Source organism: Rhinolophus sinicus, linkage group LG10 (assembly GCF_036562045.2).
Source record: "Rhinolophus sinicus isolate RSC01 linkage group LG10, ASM3656204v1, whole genome shotgun sequence".
Taxonomy (NCBI): Eukaryota; Metazoa; Chordata; class Mammalia; order Chiroptera; family Rhinolophidae; genus Rhinolophus; species Rhinolophus sinicus.
In genome coordinates this window covers 20,114,220-20,133,217 of record NC_133759.1, presented here as the reverse complement: position 1 = coordinate 20,133,217, position 18,998 = coordinate 20,114,220, and the positions used below count along the sequence as shown (strand labels likewise).

The 18,998-nt window shown below is 37.5% G+C and overlaps 1 protein-coding gene and 1 long non-coding RNA gene across 9 annotated transcripts in view; one reads left to right on the top strand and one right to left on the bottom strand.

Annotated features, from left to right (window-relative positions):
• RBMS3 (RNA binding motif single stranded interacting protein 3) overlaps positions 1 to 18,998 on the top strand; it is a 1,259,852-nt gene that overhangs the window by 609,945 nt on the left and 630,909 nt on the right. For 2 of the 8 annotated variants that reach the window (XM_019745288.2, XM_019745286.2), the window contains exon 1: positions 10,428 to 11,100. The exons of 5 other annotated variants lie outside the window; for them this stretch is intronic. In XM_019745288.2, coding sequence (XP_019600847.1) covers positions 11,026 to 11,100 — 75 coding nt within the window. In that variant the 5' untranslated portion in view covers positions 10,428 to 11,025. Of the gene's footprint in view, positions 1 to 10,427; positions 11,101 to 18,998 lie in introns of those variants that run through there. One more of the 8 variants, XM_074312724.1, reaches the window with a different exon arrangement.
• On the bottom strand, positions 5,163 to 10,265 carry LOC109454545 (uncharacterized). The gene is made up of 2 exons (XR_002138480.2): positions 10,095 to 10,265; positions 5,163 to 5,553 (listed from the first exon to the last, which is right to left on the bottom strand). It is a non-coding gene; the product is annotated as an uncharacterized LOC109454545 (long non-coding RNA).

The following is an 18,998-nucleotide window of genomic DNA, read 5'->3' as shown; positions in this document are numbered from 1 at the left end:
AATAATTCTCCTCAAGGTGGGTAAACTTTTAGTAGTTAAATTGCTAAAAATGAAGATTCTCCACTGCAAGAACAAATCTCTGAGTGACAATTATTTGTCTGTGTTCTTAGCATTTATGGGTCTCAGTAAACAGTCAGTACATTTATGTTCCTCCCATTACCTCCGGTCATAAACTTCCTTAAAGAAAAACGAATAATTATGTTTCCTGACTGTATAATGAGCATCAACATTCAGCATACTGGAGGCCCCTGAATGCGATGGATGGTGCATCTAGACTTCCAGAGACTAAACTGTTTGGAGGTACTGGCAAAAGTGTCAGGCTAATCATATGGCTGTGATTTAGTGCCGTTCATGGAGATGTCATTTCTGGAAGGCAAATTATAATTTGTGGGGCTATTTTTGGATTTGGGGCCTCCCAGCACGCAGCTGCTGGGAATGGCTGGGCATCACATAGAGCGCCTGGCTGAAGTGTGTCCACCTTGTGCTGTGGGAGTAAGCCTGGCCACTCATTCAGGGGCCAGCCAGTGTACCCCCGTAGCCATGGGGATGCAGTCTCATCAACAAGCGTGTCCTGGCATTGTGGAATATCAGAGTCAGAAATGGATCTTAAACGCCCTAAATCCAACCTGCATTTTCCACACAAGATAACTGAGGCTCCTACTGGAGAATCCATCTTGCCAGGCTCAGTCATTCAGAGCCGACAAGCCCCCAAGCCCCCCACATCCTAGCTTTGGGTTTTGTACTCTTATTATCTTCCCTGAGGTCCAAAAGGTGGCATGGGTTAGAGGGTAAGGGAGCGACACAGAAAAGAGAGTAAGTTAGGCAAAAAGAGAGGTAAATTTGAGGGAATTAAATTTGTCCTTTGTAGTTCTTGCAGGTTTCATTATTCTTTGCACAGCAATTAGAAAATACTGGGAATTAGTATTGTAACTTTTTCACCATTAGGAGCGTGCAAATGGAAATGAAAGGAAATAAGGCAGTTGTATATTTTCTAGATCAGTACTTTTCAAACTGTCATGGAAGACTGGCTTTTGTTCTTTTTTAACTGACCCTAGCTGATATTTTTTGTTAAAAATGCAAGGTCAGACAATTAAGTTCGTAAACTTGTTGCAACGATATTGCTAACCTTTTTTGATATCAGAGGAATAATTCATTATGAATTTGTACCAACTGGACAGTTAACCAAGTTGACTATTTGGAAGTGCTGAAAAGGCTATGTGAAAAAGTTAGACGACCTGAACTTTTCGCCAACAATTCATGGCTCTTGCATTACGACAATGCACCAGTTCACACGGTATACTGTCTGTGAGGGAGTTTTTAGCCAGTAAACAAATAACTGTATTGGAACACCCTCCCTACTCACCTGATCTGGCCCCCAGTGACTTCTTTCTTTACCCAAAGATAAAGAAAATATTGAAAGGAAGACATTTTGGTGACATTCAGGACATCGAGAGTAATATGACGACAGCTCTGATGGCCATTCCAGAAAAAGAGTTCCAAAATAGCTTTGAAGGGTGGACTAGGTGCTGGCATCAGTGCACAGCTTCCTAAGAGGAGTCCTTTGAAGGTGACCGTAGCGGTGTTCAGCAATGAGGCATGTAGCACTTTTCTAGGAGGAGTTCATGAACTTAATTGTCTGATCTTCTACATTAGAAATTACTAGAAAGTGAAATGCAAAAAGCAGGGTTTCAAGAAAGCAGTCCAAACTTTTATTATTTAGAGACGAGAGACATAAAACTCTTCTGACAAATTGCTATAACACTTAGTTGCTAGACACTTAATCTAGATCCTTGTACTTGCTGGCCATCGACACACAAGTCTGCTGACCAGAACCTGTGTGTAGACCACACTTTGGGTATCTCTGCCCTTCCTCTCTTTTCCTCTCATGTTTTGCACATTTGTCCAGTTCTCTAAATTGGAACTTTCTAATATCAGGGAGGGGGAATCAGGGCATCTCATTCTTCTTAGGCACTTTATTGTGGTGAATAACAGTTTTTAGGAAAAAAAAAATTCCCTCATGCTAAAACAAAACAACAACAACAAAAATACCAGAAACCGGTTTACAATTACAACAAAAACAGAGCTCCTGGAACACGGTATGGATTCATAACAGTCACACAATTGTGGTTGATTTCTCTTCAGGGAGCCTTAATGAGGGGACATTTTTGGTTTACCTGGTATGAGTGTCAAGAGGATTGGGAACATTAATCATTGCTAGTTGTCTTTAAATTTGAACTCTGCCAATTCTTGTGTCCTTGAAAGTCCTATAAACTGTCTCTGTGCATCAAGTAGGAGTGGGTTTACCAGATTTAGGAAATAAAAACTATAGAACACTCAGCTAAATTTGAATCTCACACAAGCATGAATACTTTTCATAAGTATGGCCTAAATATTTCAGAAGACATCCCATATACAATATTTGGGACATACTTATTAAAAACTTATTCATCATTTATCTGAAATTCACATTTAACTAGATGTATGGTATTTTATCTGGTAATTCTAATTAGAAGTAGCTTTCAGCCTGGGCTTCTGCAAGTCTGGACTTTTATAGGGAGAAGAATCAGTGCCACCAATCAAAACTGGCCATATTGACCCGACTTGTTTAGCTATTGGCAGCTGGAAACTGGGCGGTCAATACAAAGTGATAATATTCCTTTTAGAAAATGTGTTTTCCACATGATAAAGCAGCTATTCATCTTTTCCTACTTTGAAACTTTTAGTTAGTGGTTTCTAAAGCTCTGGTTCATTGATGGCACAAGTCATGGCAGAAGGTGTGCTTGTAAAAAGGGGCATTAGAATTTGCCACCTACATCAAGACAAAATTGGCTCAATGTACTGCAACTAGTGGAATTCTTTGCTTGGAAATATACAGGGAGACATAGTGATAGACGAAAAAAAAAAAAATCCCTATTTCTACAAAATATTGTAAACAAGCTGACAGAGATGTATCTGTCTGTCTATCTATCTATCTATCTATCTATCTATCTATCTATCTATCTATCTATCTATACATACATACATTTTACAAATAACTTTATGAGAAACTTAGAAGTACACGGCAGAATTAGTTGATGTTTTAAATAAAAGAAAGTATTGGATACTTAGGCAGGTTTATTTTAATCCTCTAGAAAATATGTCATTGGTAGCTATTATCATTTCATTCAATGAGAATTATTTGTTTTTGGTCTTAGATGAGAGTTTTGACACATTTTGATGTAAATTGATGCTCCTAGACTTTAAACTACACATGTAATTTATTTTGATATTGTCACTTATGGGTGTTTACAAATTTCCTATCAGCTAATAAAACCCTAATTATAAATATATTTATTTAAAAATAATATTTATTTAAAATAAAATGTATGCTCATTTTGAGACAAATTGGAAAATTTCAAAAATTTATCAATAAGAGAAGTAAAATCACCAATAACCCCACCACAGAGAAGAAGTTCCCCTGTTTTTATTTTGATGTACTTTTTCTTTTGTTCTCTTGTCCATGTGTTTATATTTCATTGCAGAAAGCGTATACAATGTTTTATTGTTATTTTTTTCCATCAGGTATTCAACTGGTTTTCCATATTGTCAGAATGTTTTCTAAGTATCATATTAATGGTTGAATTATATTCTATTTTCCTTTTATTTAACCAACTAGAGTTGGACGTTTAGGTTCCTAATTTCATATTCTTAAACTTCCAATGATGGTCTGGTTTAGATTCCTAGAACTACAATTACTGGGTAACAAGGGTGAAGATTTTTAAGGCCATACACTGTGTTAAGCTGTATTAATAGAATTATAGGTATTTATTAGGAACATGTAAGAGTGCCCATTTCACTGACCATCATTGCTGTCATATTTCTTATTTTTGTATTAACCTATTATTTTAGTCAGGTTTCTCCAGAGAAACACAACCAGTAAATGTGTATGTGTTTGTGTGTGTGCCAAAAAATTGTACATACATTTTAAGAAAGGAAAACTGTATTAAAATTATAATACTCACTATATACCGATAACAAAAGATGAATACAGGTGACGTTTGACTTATGCAATTACAAGAGGTGCTCAAAGTGGTTACCATCAGTGTCCAGACACTTCTGATTACGGCAAACTACTGCTTGAGCAACGCTGACCAAAGTGTCCACAGATACAGAGATTGATTTTTAAAAATTGGCGCATGTGATTGTGGGGCTGGCAAATAAAAAAAAAAAAAAAAATAGCAGGTTAAATTGGCAGTCTGGAGACATGGGGCTTGTTGAGTCCAAAGGTAGTCTCGAGATAGAATTCCTTCCTTCTTGAAGGATCTCAGCCTTTATTCTTAAAGTCTTCAACTGATTGGGTGAGAACCACCCACATTATGGAGAACGATATGCTTTATTCAAGGGCTACTGATTTAAATGTTAATCATGTCTAAAAAATACTTCACAGCATCATCGAGACTCGTCTTTGACGGGGCACCACAGCCTAGCCCAGTTGACATGTACAATTCGCCATCACGCCTGACATCCAAATACAGTTTATGCTATTTGATAGAAGGCCATATTCTTTCTTTCCAGTTGTCTGTCTGTTCAACACCATCTGTTTCTATGAAGACACACTGACTTATTTAAGACTTTTATGTGGACTGTGATTTTTTCTGTTTTAAGTACAAAGCTTATCTCATCCAATTTTGATATGAAGCATTTACAATTTCAATCAGCGATACTGAGCAGAAAGCCTGGGATTGAGCTCGATACAGAAATGAGTCAGAAATAGGTCTCTACCATGTTATACCTGGGTGAACTTGGATAGGGTAGTTAAACCCCCTCCATCTCTGTTTTCTCAATTGTAAAATCTGAAATATCATACTGACTTTCCAGGTGCTCGTGAGTTTTAACTGAGGAAACATTTATAAACTTCTCTTACAGAGTCTAGTATGTAGTAAGCCATTTGTATTTTAAGGCATTTCCTACTTCACTTTCTTTCTTTCTTAACTAGTCAACCCCAAACCCCAGTGCTCACACACAACAGTCAGCACAAAAAACACAACCTTTCCCTCCTTTACACACTCAGTACTGTAGCAGTTCTCCTAGAAAAACAGTTTTTACTTTTTGAGCATACGTCTCATTTTCCCTTTTATTGTTTCATAAAGTATCATACATTAACCACTGGTAGATAAATGAGATGATTTTAGGTGAACATTTTATTCATTTACTTAAACAAACATTTAAGTGTGTATTTCATCCAAAGTACAGTTCTAGGTGCTGAGAATATAGCAATGGACATGACGGATACATCCCGTGCCCTTGTGGACCTTAGATATTAGTGGGGGAGGTACTCAAACAAGCAAACCCACAAATATAGACTCAAGCTACAAGTAATGTCATGTTAGTCAGGGTAGGCTAGGTGATACTGTAGTGACGTCACCAAATCTCAATAGCATCATACAATAAAGGTTGATTTTTCGCTCATGACAAGTCAGTGGCTGGTGCAGGTGACTATTCAAAGGTAGTCATTCTCAGTCTTCCAAGATGCTTTCTCCATATTAGCTCAGCCTTCCGTCAGAGAAGAACGGGCTGGAGAATTAAATAGCAAGAGTTAAAAGCTTTGAAATGTGTCTACTCTGCTTCATATTTTATTGGCTCTAGCAAGGCACATGGTCATGCCTCCTTTCAAAGAAGTGGAAAAATGTGTCTTGGTAATCCTGGTGATAACTGCAAAACCAGATGTATTAAGTGCTACAAAAAAAAAAAAAAATGTATATAGAGAGTCAGAGGATAGTGTGTATTTTTTTTTGAAAAGGTAATAGAAACAAAATAAACATGAGCTTTCATGTGTATTACTGCTTCAAATTATAATAAAGGTGCATTATGGAAAGAAAACTGAGTTAACTTAAAGAAAATTATTTAATAACTTTTGTTGAAAATTGGTATTCAGATATGAGAAAACATTAAGGTCGTGTATGAACGGTTGATGTTTGACAGCTACTGAATGGCTAAGTCTACCTAAGGACAAGGTTGAGAAGATAGTGGTATGCTCGATTATTTAGGCACATAGTAGATGTTCAATAAAACTTTGTTGAAGTTACTGTCCATTGTTTTGAATTATTTTTGCTTTTATACTTGATTAATGTTCTTCAACTATAGTCCATTATGATTTTATCCTGAAGCTTGAAATTTTCTTTCAAGGCCAAATTGGATTGTTTTTATCTACATTAACGTTTTTATATTCTATTACAATTTAAATTTGGACCACACATACTTGAATCACTAGTAGTCTCTTTCTCCTAATTTGTCTCAAGTATTTTCTTTACCCATTAACCAAGGATCACTAGGAGAAAGAAAGCCGTAACATTACTTTAACATTGGAATTTGCAATCAACCATCTTTCTTTCTTTTCTTTTTTTAAAGCAACTTTTATGTTTATAGTCCTTTGGTAATTGCTGTGTTTGAAAGGGATTTCACAAATTTGAACAAAGAAGGCAGATAGTGCCAAATTAAAAAAAACAAAACAAAACAAAACAAAAAAAACTATTCAAGGTGATGAATGGTTTTCTTGAAGATAGAATAGTATACTTGCTTTCAAAGATAGTACAGTTATTATTATTTTTTCTTATATCAGTACTGTTCTTTTCCTTTGCTTTTGACTAAATCTTTGTAATTTAAAAAATAAACCACCCAAAGAGAGGACAGTTTTTCTTGGAGTGGGTAGGTCAAGGGCAAATGAGAAGAGAGTCTCCATGTCTACCCAACTGACTCTTATTTAAGCACCATCATTTCTCCACCTCTTGATGCGATGATATGTCTGAGGCATTGTCTCAATCATGTGAACCAAGAACTTGTCTTAAATGAGTGCCTCTCCAGTCTGTGCGGTGAGTCACATGAATCTAAAAGAGTCCATGCCCTTTGATGCAGTTTACTGCTCTTAAATTTGTACAAAATTTATTGGTTAGTTGGCAAATGGGACACAGCTGGCTTCTGATTTAGAGAGTGCCTTAAACTAGTTACCTCCTACCTTAACTTGATCATTTAAGTGGCAAGCATTACTGCTCCAACAGAGCAAGCGTGATATAAAAACTATTTCTTACACGAGTATCTTCCCTCCCAAATTGCCATAGATACTGGTATCCTGAGGGCAAATAAATAAATAAATTAAATAAATAAATAAATAAATAAATCAAACATGGGTTTTACCATCCTCACAAATGGTAAACCATCTTTGCATTATTTAAGAAAAACTAAAAATGTTCAGTGAATGATCTTAGGCTAATTACAATTGATGCCCAGAACATAACACTAATCCAATAAAACAGAATAGCATTTTGAAAATGACAGTTTGTGTAGAAATTGTAGATAGCATCAACACATGCTGGGAACTTTACGTATAAGTGGACTATTGCTTGGATTGAGGAGTTATTTATTTTGCGTTCCATTTGTAAATAAGACCGTGTTCCTTTCCCTTCAAGGAATATCTAGACCACTTATTAATAAATGAATACTGATGTCCTTTGTCCATAGTGGGAACATTGGCAGAAGCATTCCAGGATGCTGATCATATAGGTCATAGACTTTGGAGGACCCTCAACAGGTCATTTAGGAGGACAGCATTCCATAGTTGAAGATGACTAGATCTCGAGTCAGAATATTTGGAGACAGTCCTGGCTATAGACTATCAACTGTCACTCATTTAGCTTTCCATACCCAGTTCTCACCACGGCTTGTACGGTCTCTTCCCAGGGTACCTCTCCAACATCATTTTTATGGACCACTCCTCGCTTGCTCAGTTCCATTCCCTGCACCATGTCTCACACATCCCAAAGGCACATTCCTGCTGCCAGGCTTTCTATACTTGCTGTCCCTCTGCTGGGAATGCTCTTCCCCAGATGCAGGCTGACATATTTGGAGCATAACCACTATATTCCATGGTTCTTATAACAATGATTCACATGTTTATCTTGGTGAATTCTCATAGTAACTGTATGAAGTGGGTAGTGACATTGAATGGGTGAGAAAATGGAGGTAGCGTGGTTCAGCAGAGGCTGGACTGGACCACGGCAATTTGCGTGGGCACCAAGGCTTGCACACTACGTACTCTCATAGTATACAACACCCAGCACATGGTTTAACCTCTTCCTTTAACCCGGAGTTCCTCCTTGGACAGCATTTCCTGACTATCCTATTTGAGGTGGAATCCCTGTGACTGTTTTTCTTTCCTGAGCTTTACATTTTCGTAACAGCACTAAATGTCACCGATCTTGTGTTGCCTCGTTACCTTGCTTCTTCCTTTGCTCATCTCCCCCAACACACTAGAGGATACTCTCCATAAAGGAAGGGCCTTGTTCGGATCTGTGTATCATCATATCCCCCACACCCAGAAATGTACTGGAAGAAGAATATGAGTTGGGTTAGCACTATCATGTTTAAGATGTCTTATTCAACAAACAGTTACAGAGCATGCATTTTTGTGCCAGACACCACACTGGTTTTGGAAATATGAAGGTGAACAAGAGTGATGGGAACTCCTACTTCCCTGTGTTTCCTGTTGCTTTCAGAGAATCCTGGAAGACACATGCAATTAACAAGCAGTTACATAGAAGAAGCACAATATTAGGGCAAATGAAAGATGCAACGGGCAAGCGAGAGTTCAGGGAAAGCGACTCTGTAGCGCAGACCTAACAGACGGGCTGAAGGGTCAGGGACTGCACTTTGGACAGAGGGAAATGACAGAAGGCCCTGAGAGAGTAATTTCCAGTCCTAAAAGCAGTTCACTGTGACTCAGGTATAGAATGTAAGGGGCAGAGTTTAGGGTCTGAGTCTGGAGAAAAAAGTGGGGTTTTCAAGTGTCTTGAAAACTATTCCAACAGTCGGGACTTTATTGTCTCAGCAGGGAGAGGCCACTGACGTATGTTTAAATCATTTGCGGTTTTATTTAGTATCTGATTCAGTTTACCACCTTCAGACGGGTAAGGTGGCACTATTTCCATTTTCTGGGTGAGACAACTGAGGCCCAGAATAACACATTTAAACATCAGTGGCGTTGATTTCATTTTCTCAGTTACAATGCTATCAGGGTTCCCCACTCATACCCTCCCACTCTCTCTCCTTCCTTCTGATTGTTGTTCTTGTCAGGAGTCAAACATAAAACTCTTTACTCACCGTTCTTATCTTTCTGCAAGGAACATACATGCACTCACACAGCGTCCAGAAACTAGACCCCTGAGCAGAAGCCACTTGTCTCAGGGCTGGTGGGGCTTGTATGTGGATGGACGCCACATTGTGCATTGAACCCAGATTCTCTGTTCTGCTTGACTAGGAAGCTGGATTTGTACCAGGAACCTCCTATCTGAAAAGGCGACTCTGGGCTGGGGAGAACAGAGCCCACTTGACAAAGTAGAGAAGAGCTGAATATCGGCCTGCCCACGCTTTGGGCATGCGTGAGCACTCGACAGCAAAACACAGCTGGCACGTCTAATTTTAGCCTTACCCGCCTTGAAAAGGGACCCTTTAAGGAAATATATTTTCTCGGAAACAATTTGTATTATAATGCAGCAGCTGATAGACATGTTAGAATATTACTTATTATTAGTGGGGAAAAACCCTGCCAAGTAATTATGATTTTTGTTCTTTTTGTGTGTGTGACAATATCAATAAAGTGTTTCTAGCATCCGTGAATAAAAATAATCATAAAGGGCTAGCCAATGAGAGATCTGGTGATTTTATTTATAAAGAAGTTCATAAATCTGAGGGAACACCTCTTTTGATTTTCACAAAATGGATGTAATGATAAGAATGATTATTCTGCTATGATCAGTTGGTCATTGTGATCTGGATGCATGGCTTGTTAATAGTAGTCCTGGAGTAGACTCTAAAATTGCTTCAAAACTTAGCATCTTCCATGTCTTCCAAGAAGTAAAAGGTTAGTTTCTAAACCAGGTCTTGGCTTCATCTGGCTTCAGTGTGTTAATAGGTTTTGAAAGCAACCGGGCACACTTTTTGCGTTTTTTGCCAGCAAGGTTAGTCCCTCTGCCTTTTTTTTTTTCTTTCCCCTTTCACTCTCCTCCCTTCATCCTTTCTTCCCTCCCATGGTCTTCAGTGTTTTGTTTAGCAGTGTAGCTTACCTTTAAACTTGGAACGAAGAGAAAAGAAGGCAGCTTTTCTGTGGAGTAGATGGAGGGAAGGATAAGAACTGAGCCACCGCCCGCATCTGAGTTCCCTGGGTTCAGTTCCAGCGGCAGCAGCTTTGCTGCAAAAATCGCTTTGCTATTCGAGATAGCCAGCAGAGGGAATCGGAACTTTGCTTGCAGCAGGGGCTGAAGCAGCTTTTTTTTTTTTTTTTTTTTTCTTGGAGGAAATACTGCAGCCTTCTGGACTGCGTACGCTGCTCCCTGGAGAGGCTCTCTCGGTTCCACCCACCGGCTGGAAGGAGGGGAAGTGAATGAAAGGACAGGACAAGCCCCGAACACCATGTCACTCTGGGAGGGAGACAGCAGCAACTAAGCTGTGCAAGGTTTTTTTTTTTTTTTTTTCTTTTCCCTTTTCTTTTTCTTTCTTTCTCCCCCCCCTTTTCTTTTTCTTCTTTCTTTCTCTTTCTTTCTTTTTATTTTCTTTTTCTTTAAGGTGAGGAAAGAGACACACAGGAGACAGGAAGCTGATCTGCAAGGATTCGGAGTTATGTTAAAAGGACTTTGATTTTTTTTTTTTTTCCTTTACAAACGCTGGCAATTGACATCACTACAGACAGCCTGGCAGAGAACAAACTGCCTCATCCCAAGTGGACCCCGGCAGCTGGGGGAAGGCAGGCAAGACCTGGGAAAGCTGTGTGTGGGTTTTTTTCCGACCGATCCCACTCTTTTTTTTTTTTTTTTTTTGGTGTGTTTCTTTTTTAATATTCTTGCTGTGTTGGAACTAGTGAGTGGTGGAAGACCGGGAATCTCGGAAGCCTCATCAGTCATCTGGACTGTCAGGAATAGTGGTTTAAGAGGAAGCTCGGCCTGGGGCACTATACCCTGTCATCCAGTTCCCTGCCTCGGAGGTAAAGATTCCAGCTACATGGGCAAACGCCTGGACCAGCCACAAATGTACCCCCAGTACACTTACTACTATCCTCATTATCTCCAAACCAAGGTATGGCTTGACCCACAGTCTGGCAATCAGTGTGCTATCCTGCACTTGGGATGGGAAACAGACAGGCGTGTGATTATTTACCACCACCACCACCCCCCCCCATCACCTCTTCCTGCTTCTTTGAAATTAGTAACATACCAGTGGAGTTAATGAGGCAGAGGAGAATATAGGAAGAAAGCAAGCCCGGGATTGTGGCATTCTCTTCAAGGGGAGATAATAGTTTCACTCCAGTTCTTTTGTTGTTGTTTGGCAGCATAACTGTTCCTGATGTCTGTAAAGTCCTTTGCAGATGGGCAGGGTTGTTAGCAAGGAGATCCTAACAGTGATTATGAGGCACAAGAATACAATTTCAGGGGCTTTTCTGGTGAGCTGTTCTTTCTTTGTGGCTCTAAAAGGTTTTTTTCCCCCTGGATAGGACACGCCAGGGTGGGGGCGACTGAAACTTTTATTCGCCGAGTATAGAATGAAAGCAGAGTGTTGAAGGGATAGGACAGCTAATTAAAGTCTCTCGGAGTTTGTTTGGGTGTATTTTCGTTATTATTATTTTTTTCTATTTGCCTTACATCCTTTATTTTACACTGAGGATGATCCGGATGCTAGAGGCTGAATTTTGGAGGTTTACAATAGGCGTTCCTTACTTTTTGAAGCTCTGTTTTTCTGTTGGCTGCCATCAGGAGGCTTAGGTCTTGACAGGATGCAATGTAACTGATGGTAATTGGACATGAATTGGTTAAATGCTCCAGGCTTTTACGTGTGTGCTCAGATGATCATTAGGGGGGCAGTGGCCAGCCCAGTAACTAAGCCGTGGGCAGTGCGAACCATGAACTTTATCTTGTAGTTCAGAAAAGCGAGACTCTCAGGTGTGAAATCACGGCTCCAATTTGTCAGTTAAATTGGACTTGATTTGGGGGAAAAAATGTTGGTAGAGTTCCCACCTTGAAGGCATGGATTGTATCCCTTTACAGAGGATATTATTTTGTATTGCATTTGCCAGACTCCATAGTCTTCTTAATAAATAAATATGCTGAGCGTGAACAAGGCGAACCTGAGTGATCTGGGCTGTCACCAGTACTCGTTGATGTAATTAGGGTTTGGTAATTCACGCTGTAGTTATCTCTCATGTATTGTGTCTCATCAAACAATGCCTATTTGTGAATCAGACCAGGCAGCAGACTTTCGATATTATATTAAAGAGTGCTGGTTTCATGTCTTTCTTTTCCCATCGCTCTATGATTCACCCTGCCCCTCCAAGGTCGACTCACATGGCTTTTTGCCTTTGTGAGCATTTAGTTTGTGCGGCTGCTGCTTAAATAGACCAGCCCTTCTGCTCCAGTGTCTTGAGTTTTAACTCTTTGGGGATTGGGTAGAGAACACTGCCTGCCTTCCTCAAGGAAATGGCAAAGCAAGGACAAGTTAAAAAGGGGAAATTTATAATCATTTTTCATCCCCTCGCAGAAAAACAAAAACAACACACTCAAGGATTGCATGAAAATATCAGACATTCCATCCCTTTTACTCATTTGGCTAAATTTTTCCAAATGTTTCAAAATTCACGATTTCTTTTTGGTCCTTGTTTTCTACTATGAAGCATGTTCAGGAAAAAAAACAAAAAAAAGCAAAAACACAATACTTTAGATCAAAATGAATGGAATAATTGCTTTTCTGCTTGAGATTTCTTTTAACCTATTACTAGCAGGAAATAATGTCATGCAGATTATATTATAGACAGGATGCTGGATGAGCTACACTGGTGGAAAGTTTTGTGTGTGTGTGTGTGTGTGTGTGTGTGTGTGTGTGAGACTGGGGTAAAGAGGGAAAGTGGAGTGGTAACGGAAAAGAGGAGAGCCTGAGAAATATAGAGGGACTTTTAAAATAAAAGCTGTTTTGGGGTCCTATATGGTTTAGTGTTGTGTAGACAGGCAGCATCTGGATCTTGTTACTTTCAAGCTAGTCAAAGCCATCAACTTCTGGAACATTTTTAAAGAAGTTAGATCCATTAGGCGACCTAAGCTGATATTGAGGTAATCAGATCAGGGTGGTAGGGAATAAAAGATCAGCTACTTTGGTTATCGTGGTAGCTCATATTGATTATTATGTTGTAAAATTTCGACAGTGCTGTGAAGTTGTTGAATATTGTTACAGCAGCTCAGTAATGACAGACATTAATATCATCCCCGGAAGCTAAAGATGTGAACATGTGCCCTCTTTTGAAACTTGGGCACACAAAGAATGGGAAGAAGGGTCAATGTACAATCATATTTTAAAAGGTGAAGACTTTCTCACAATGTTAGTACTATATAAAAAACTACTATCATGCCTCAGTATAGCATGAAAACCATTGGGTTATGTCAGTATTAGTTTTTACCCCTTTTACACTTATGTCTCAAAATATAATCTATAATAAGGAAGTGCATGTTGCTTATATCTATTGGTGAGTCTAGGTGGAATTCATAAAATCCACTGTGTTCTAGCCTTGACTTATAGTTATAATCTTACTTTTAAATCATTGCTATTTAAAATGATGCTGCTATATAAAGAATATTTATGGTTGATAAAAATAGCATTCTATGGTTCATAATAACAGTCATACTCTGGTGATATCATACCTTAAACTGTTTTCTAAATTCAGATGTTTTTATCTTATCCACAAAAGCTATTTAACGACATTAGTTTTGGGTGAACAATTTTCATGGGCTTTTAAAGAACTGAAATGTTTATTATTGTGTTCATTAAGAAAATGCAAAAATGTGGAAACTTCTCTCTCTTCTTAAATATGTGTTAGCTACAGCTGCTATTTCCTTATGATAAAGCAAAATGAAAATGGGGCTTTTAAGTAAATGCAAGTGCTTTCCCTTTTCTCAACTGCAATTAATGTTTTTGAAAAACTTGTGACACTTCTGTGCCTCCTCTGCTTCTCTTATTTTTCCATTATAGTCAAACAAATCTCTTAAATTTGTTGCTTAAAAAAAGAATAGAAATAAGATATTTATGCTTTTGTCCCTTGGGATAGTTTTCCAAGTGCTTAAAATGTTATATTAGAAAAGTTTATGTGTAAGTTAAATAAAATGAAAACTCAGTGGCTGACTTGTAGCTATACCTTGTAGCAATATTGTTATACTATGCTTACTCTCCCAGACCTCTCATTAAAAGTTGTCAGTTGTTAATTTTCTTTTTGACCAACTTTTTTTTTCCCTACCAAGAAAAGCAATTTCAAAAAGGAATATTGCTTTTGGTTATGGAGTAATGAAGAAATCTTGGTGACATGTCATAATATTTAAATAAGAGACGTAACTGGATTTAGAGAGAGGGGCAGAAAGAGAGAGAGAGAGAGAGAGAGAGAGAGAGAGAGAGAGATTGATTCATCAAAAACAAATTTGCTGTTGGGAGGCCACCCAGAATAATCAGCAAATTTTAGAGAAAGGGGACTTAAAAATAGTTCATTAGCGTAATGATAATATACATAATGATGTTTGATTGAGTTGTAACCTAATATTGCACAAGAATTTTGTCACAGCCCATTCAAGGCAACAGACCTGTTGCTACTGCATTTTGAGACCCAGGGTGAATTTCAGTCTGAATTTGAGGTACTTTGGGGGGTTTTCTTGGAAAAACAAGTACGTTGCACAAGAAAATCTGAAAAAGGGTGAAACATGGTCCCAGCCTAATGAATTGATATTTTGCCGATGAGAAATAAGTGTTTCTCTCATATGTGATATTTGGAAAACTTCAGTCATTTTTATAAAACCTTAAAATTCGCCCAAGCACACATAGCAAGCTTGTATTCCCTCCTGCACCACACCCTTACCAGTTCACTGTATTTCTTTCAATATAGGGCACAGTTTCTAATCACATTGCTCTCACATCAGTCTATTGCATTCCCATCTGCTTTCGCAGAAGATCTTGAAACAAGGCTTCAGACTATGGGACCCTGACGGGGTTTCTTTGGCTGTGGTACTCAGATTGTGTTCAGAGCCTGGTGTGAAGTTGGGGTCAGGTGTAAGTAGTAATTCATCAACCCCACGCTGATTTCAGGCTGAATTTCCAACCATCTGCAGTCTTGACTGCCTCCTGTCTCTAAAAATCTAGCTGGAGCCCAACCGATTGTGCCATAGAAAGAGCAAACACTTGAAAACACAAGGGCTGAGGAGTAGGCAAAGCAATAGAGAGGCTGCTGTGGGTCAAAGGCTGTTCTTAAAGATGTGAATGTACAGATCCTTCAAAAACAAAACAACCCCTTAACACACTTCTTGCACATGAAAATGTAGAAAATCTTGCCGAGGGAGGGAATCAGTTTAGAATTTCCTTAGTACTTCCTGTCCAGATTTGCATTGATAGCCAGGGTTGGTAACTTGCCAGTTTTAAAACAGCCTTGAAAACTCCCAAGTTCTGTTTTCCTTTGAAAGGCTGAAACATACAAAACTGGTTTTCTAAAAACTCTTTCAGCATTTGAAATTTTAGGTACCATTCCAAATATTTATTTCGCTTCAGGGGGGTAACGTGATAGCATGAAACTATGATAAAACTTGTTTGTCTCATTTTAGAATGTATACAATTTTAATTGGTATTAAATAAGAGAAAAATGGAAACAAGGGGCCACCCTTCCTTTTCAGTTTTTTTTTCCTTCTTTATTCCCCCAAATCTTTATTATCACTGGGATTGTCTTTTCTTTGCTATAATGTAGTCATAGTTTTCACAATGCTGAGTTTAGTGCCTACTTAAAAGGAGTAGAAACGTGAAAAGGTCATGTTTTTTTTCCAGAATAATTCCAAACTTAAGGGAAACACCATGTGTATATCTTTTAATAGTATCTTTCTAACATATTTTTCTTTCACTTTCTCTCAATTTGGAAAAACAATAACAGAATTATAACCCAAGGTTATTTCCATGAAGTAATAAAATCTGAGGTTTGGAGGTTGGGGCGATTTTCAGGGAAGGAGGCAAAAGAAGACAAGGAAGGATGTTAAGTTCATTCCAGGTCTTTCTGGCTCCAGGAATTCTGGAAAGCTTCATTTTTGCACTAATATGATTTTACACAATTCTTTTTGACATTATCAGTCTTTTTGGCAGAGAACGGGCTCAGTCACAATTATGTCCATGCCAAATTCTAAGAAAACCAGTCTTTTCCTTTAAAAGAAAATCTTTTTAGTGTTGGACTTCTTATTCAGAGTAAATGGTTGATGTTTATCCAAAATTGGCTTCGAGTACTACATTAAAATTGTGTTTTGTAACAGTCTCATAAGCCACAGCTGTATGTGATTAAATAGTGTAATATCAAAAGCATGTGAGAATAGACATTTTTATGCTATAGCTGTTGCACAGCAAGAGTACAGATGGAGCTGAAGGGAGACCAAGAGCAAAAACTTATTCATGTGTTGTAATACGTGTGTTGAAGATATATGTTACTATTTTGTGAAGTAGTTGGAAAAATGCTGAACTGTTTTGATGTGATTAAAAAAGTATAATTTTTCAAAATGGAAACAGAATTATAATATATATTTTTATTTTAAATATGTAGTGTCATTTAATTAGAAAACACATAGTTACTGAGTAGGTCTGAAACCCATGAGAAGATCAAAATTACTCCCAGGGAGCTCACATTCAAAGAGCAAAGTGAATTTCTCATTTTTTGTTTTGAAATTATAAATGTTTTTCATCATTATTATTTTTGCTACTTTCCGTGGAATGATTGTAAGAAAACCTTCGTGCCATGTATCCCTAATCAAAAGAGTGATAGTTAATAAGGATCAGCAACTTAGGGTAAAATGGACAGTGGTATGTTTCTTTTGAAGATAATTTTAAAATATGATTATCAGTTTTATATGAATACTGCATTTTTTTTTTGGTCAGTGTTAAGCATTACATAGTTACAGCAGGAGACACAACTTTTGCTTCTATTTCTTTAGCAAGGATGTTATAGTAAAGAGATATCTATTTCTCATGGTACGTTTTAACTATAATTTTTAAAAAGAATATTTGTTCATGAAAACTATAATCTCTAGCTTCCTAGAAATTATAAATCTATAGGATTACTAATACTAATAAAAATTTATTACTAAGTTGTTGTTTTCAAGGCCTTGGAAAAAAGAACCTGTAGAGTTGGCTATTGATGTTCAGATTTTAGACACTAAAAAGTAATTTTAAAAAGGAAAAAAAAAAAGAAGGGCGGACAGAGGTAAACTAGATCCTGTTTGTTTGTGTTTTTAATATTTCTTTTTCAAGATGATATCGGCAGAGAATTTGTTCACATTTAAATTTTTTTGTTTTTTTCCATTTCGATTTATTTATTAGTCAGAAAATATATACATGTGGAACCAGATATCTTGATAAAGTTTTGTAATTTAGAACATCAACAACAAATAGACATCAAATTTCAAGAGTATAGCTAATAAATGATAAGACAGATAAAATGATGGAGTCTGTTTTTCTTTGGGGAAGTTCTCTGATTTGTGTGTCAATGAATTTGTTTCTAGGTCAGGTTTTCTAAGATCTCCTCCAGGCTCAGCCTTTGTGACTTTGGCTTTGAGCTAGATGAGCACGCTTTGATATATTAGTGGTATTGGAGATGACCTCGTGTTTGTGCCATTGATGAGTTTTTGCTCAGGTCCCCAATGCTTTCTACAGAGAAGATCAAATGCTGCTTTGTAGGCTCCGGTGATTTGACAAATTTAACAGTCTGCATCCTTTGCCACATCTAAATCCAGTGCACAGAGAAAAACACAACCATCACCTGGGAGTGGGTGGAGAGCAGTTCCCAGGGGTGGGACAAATGACAGGCATCATTTAATCATTATCATTGCCAGCTTTGTTGTTGTGGTTACTTTTCTCCTTTGAGTGGGTACAATTAGGGCTTTTCCAAAGACTTAAATAATACCAGTGTGATGCTTCCTTTTCCTCATTTAACTTTCTCTCTACAGGTGGTATAAGAGCTGAATGGTAATGCATATGTTTGGCTAAACCAGTTGAGGTAATGAAGGAAGGGGATTGCATCATTAAAATTCTGACAATGCTAGATTTGTGAATGAGTCTAGGAGCTACTGTAAATATGGAAATAACAATCCATAGATAAAATCCTGTTTTGACTGGAGTTTGAAAAACTTTCAAATTCCTGAATTTCTGAATAGTAGCCTTTAAAGTATGGGAAAAAACTACTATAGTAACCATAGCATACAATATTGAAGGAGGAACATACTACCTTCTCTAGAACATATAAGCAATAGCGTTGTTCTTTTCTCTTTTTCTTGCTAGGTACCCTTCTGGTTCCCCAAAAAGCCTCTGTTAGCTGAATTAATAAGAATAAATAGAACCTTGAATTTTGCTTTTATGAATAATAAATACAAAAAATAGACTAGACTACATATACAGTCAAGGTACCATGCTAATGTCTTATCCTGTTGTGTGAAAAGTAACGTATAATAGAAGTAAAAGAAATCTTATGATATTCTAAATACTGGTAGTAATCATTTTAGGACCTTATTTTCAGTTTGTTTTAGAAGTAGCTTTCCTATCATTATATTGTAGGGTTAAGCAATTGGTATATATTGTACTCAGTATGCTAGAAGATGGTCTTTTTGTTATCTGATTCTTAGCTAATAGTTTTCAAGGTGAATATGGATCACGCAGAATTTAATGAGAATTTTTGAAAAATCTTCCTATTGTTATCTAGTGTTCTGCTGTCTATTTACCTTAAATTGCATATTGATGACAATTTAATGAAAAGAGAAATGGAAAACAGAATGCTAACTATCTGGTTTTCTAGAACTGGTTAAGATACCTTAAATGTTTTTCTTAGGTATGTAAGTCATATTTGAAACTTTTATCGATGTCTGTAAACTATCAGGTTGTCCCTTTTAAAACTGAATATTTACAGAAATTGGCACCCTGAATATAACTTAAAATTA